Source organism: Suillus subalutaceus, assembly GCF_016647625.1.
Source record: "Suillus subalutaceus strain FC151 chromosome Unknown DFJ58scaffold_351, whole genome shotgun sequence".
NCBI classification, from domain to species: domain Eukaryota; kingdom Fungi; phylum Basidiomycota; class Agaricomycetes; order Boletales; family Suillaceae; genus Suillus; species Suillus subalutaceus.
The window spans coordinates 16,641-19,805 of record NW_024540600.1 but is presented as its reverse complement, the minus strand read 5'-3'; the positions used below and the strand labels follow the sequence as shown (position 1 = coordinate 19,805).

Below are 3,165 nucleotides of genomic sequence, written 5' to 3'. Positions count from 1 at the left end.
AGCAGTGGATAGACATTGAGAGCCCAGTTAAGCCAGCCAGCTAAATGCTGAAAATCACGAAGAGACCTTCGTGACCCATGTTGAGCAAAATCAATCAACTCTTGAATAAGACAAGTATGAGAGTCGACCGACATACAGGCGCGCATTAAGTTAGGGTCAACATCAAACCCGATAATAGGAAGTTCAAGGCCGAAGATTTGCTTCCACTCTTCATGCAGCAGTCCAATTGCATCCCAAAGTTGAAGAAGTTTGACAAGATTCGAAGGAAGGAGTTTTTTGTAGGGAGCATAGAGCTCAAGACTGTGTTTGTCTTCAAACGAGAAAGAGTCGTTGACATAAATGTACAAGAAATGGATAAGAATCTTGAAAATCGCGATCCAGATGACTAGGGACATGAACGCGTGATAGATCCACTGAGAAGCTCTTCCTCCAAAAACATTTCTTCGGTCAACGTATTGACACCCTTGAAAACTCACAATTTGCTTTACCTGCCACAGAGGGTGCACAGGCATATGCCAATAAGCTTCCGAAACGTCTGCCTTCCAAAGGTTGAGTTTAGCGTGAGGTTTCCAGTGCCTAAACACCCGTAAACCATTAGCCAAATCATGCACATTATCCAGAGTGACGCCGGCAATGTCATCATGCAAGATCATGGCATTCAGGGAATGTTTCCCAGCACTATGATCGGTAACCAGTCGATGCTTGTTAGTTCCTGGTTTAGGTACAGCATGGATAGGCATGCTGTACATGCCAGGAAGCAGATCTGGTCTGAATGCCTGAGAATAACACCCTACATCAACTTCCTTCTCAATTTGCGCATGTAGAAACTCTTTCTCAGCCTCAGTCTTGGGAGGCCGATCAGAATTATCATAGATGAGAGGCCATTCCTCAGGATGAGAATCGGCAAAGGGCCAAAAACCTTCCCTAAGTCCAGTACAAACCAAATGAACAACGGGCTGATTAGGATGGTCCACAAGTAGAGATTCGAAGACATTGACTTTGATAGGCGAAGAGACTTCAAACAAAGAGGGATGTTGCTGAATAGTATCAAGTGCTCCATGGTTCAAAAATTCGCGTTCAGGTGGCCTAGGCATGGGAGCCGCAGTCTCTGTCCAGAGCGCAGTTCGGCTACATCCAGAGATACCTCTTCCCCATACTCCTTTGCGCCGAAATCTTTGTCCTAGCGCGATACTCTCATTTAGACCCTCCTTTATTCAGACATTCTGATTTTTGATGGGGGCCACGACATCCTCTTCGATCACAGCAGTGCGAGAACCGGCATTCACCATCTGATTTCTGGCAGGTTCCTCTATTCCATTTATGACAGGGATCATCCCTTCCTCCATATCTGTCTCTCTGATTCGATCTTCCCCCGGAACTAGATGCGGATGAGGTGGAATTGGCACCAACGCCAAAGGAGGTGAGGAAGGTCGTTCTGAGGTGCTCAAATTGGGGATAATCAGTGAGGCGTAGGTTTCTTTGCATGGCCACTTGATTTCTAACGGATTGGTCAAATTCAATGACATGTGAGTGAAGGCGGATTTCCATGGCATGGAAGAGTCGACTAAGGTAGGTGTTGTATTGCATAAATTCATCTCTTCGCTGAGGGAAGACGAAGGATATTGCTTCAATGTACATGGAGAAGGCGATATTATGGTCAGAGGATGTTTTAATTCCCATTGAAGACTTGGAGACTTGCAAGGCAAGCTCAATCTCGTCATCAATGACGTGGGTCTTTTTGGGATCCAGCTCGGTCGTATGAGCTGAGTTGAGGACCTTAGCGAGGATGACGTACTTCCACCGGACAACATTGAGCCATTCGCTAGGAGGGAAGGGTGGACACCCTGGAGTGGATAGGATGTCGTTGACAACGCTCTTTGGGTCAGCAGCAAAGTTTTCGAGTTGCTGGTAGGTTTCTCTGATATCCTGAGGTAGAGAGGCAAGCGCTGTTGACCGTCTTTGCATCCAGGGAAATTTACTGGAGTCAACAGTCTTGGCGCGCTTTGAACTGGGCTCATCTTCATCCTCTGAATCAGTGGCAACTCTTGGCTGCTTGCGTCCTGCTTCTGTTTCTTCAGGGTTATCGTTTCTCCTATCCTCTCTATTAGCTTCCTCTTCCTCAAAGGTTCCGCTACTTCAATGTCCTCTTTCCAAAGCTTGTGCTTTTGAGGCATCGATACTGTCGAGCATTCCAATGAAGACATCGAGGGCTTCGTTAATGTTTCTTCCGCTCCTAACCGCAGGAGACTGGAGAAGACTCTCTCAGATGTCAAGTATGGTGATGGCTTTCCCGATATGCCCGAGCCGATACTGATTAATGAGCTCGTTGCACTGTTCAATACAGCTGAGATCGGTTGAACGCTCTGTTGTTTGTCGCTCTGTAGTTTGTTGCGTCGAGGGTAGCGGTTTGATAGTGCTCAAAATAACTAGCTAGCGAAGCGACATGAAAGGTTAGAAAGAGGTATACAAACCAATCTAACGACTAGCTCACCTAGCGAAGTGACGGGAAAGGTTAGAAAGAGGACAAATCAATTCTAACCTGAGTCGCTCGCTAAGCAAGCTCTACTCCACTATAGGAGTAACTGAGAATGAAAACAGGGATTAACAAATCCCCAACACGTGAAAACACACTGGTCGCGGCTGCCAATGACCAGCTCATATCACGCCCACCGAGTGGAGGATATTTGAGTCAAACTCAAACAAGGTTCACGTCGTTCGCAACGACGCTGGGAATCACGCGACCCATTAGCTTAGTGTAAATAAAATTAAACCCAAATAATTGTGGCTGTACGATCCCACTTTATGACCCCCGTGAGAGATTATTTACATTTACAAGTACTAGTACTGCGATGTGTGCATACGGGAATACTGTACATGTACTGTTATAAGGTAACATTAAACAAGCGCATATGTTTGTTGTCCAACTCTGAATGAATCTGCAATCAATATATTATGGCTCCCTGCGTCTTTGAATCCCACCACCACCACTGCTCCGTTATCTGGTCAAGCTTCACAATCTGTTGGTCTTCAAACAAAGATATTCATTTGGGCGAGTCGTTAGCAACTTCTCGTCAAAATCACATAGAAGACGTATATCCTCTCTACCATGTCCTCGAGAGAGTGCGACGTATACATCAAATGGGGAAAGTCCACCACTTGGCGGCG

At 46.1% G+C, this 3,165-nt stretch overlaps 1 protein-coding gene across 1 annotated transcript; it reads right to left on the bottom strand.

Annotated features, from left to right (window-relative positions):
- Positions 1-1,194: 1,194 nt before the first annotated feature.
- Positions 1,195-1,965, bottom strand: DFJ58DRAFT_671903 (uncharacterized protein; the record flags this gene model as incomplete). Its single annotated transcript, XM_041382999.1, has 1 exon — positions 1,195-1,965. The coding sequence occupies one exon, from the start codon at positions 1,963-1,965 to the stop codon at positions 1,195-1,197; it is 771 nt and encodes a 256-aa protein (XP_041235154.1).
- Between the last annotated feature and the right edge of the window lie 1,200 nt (positions 1,966-3,165).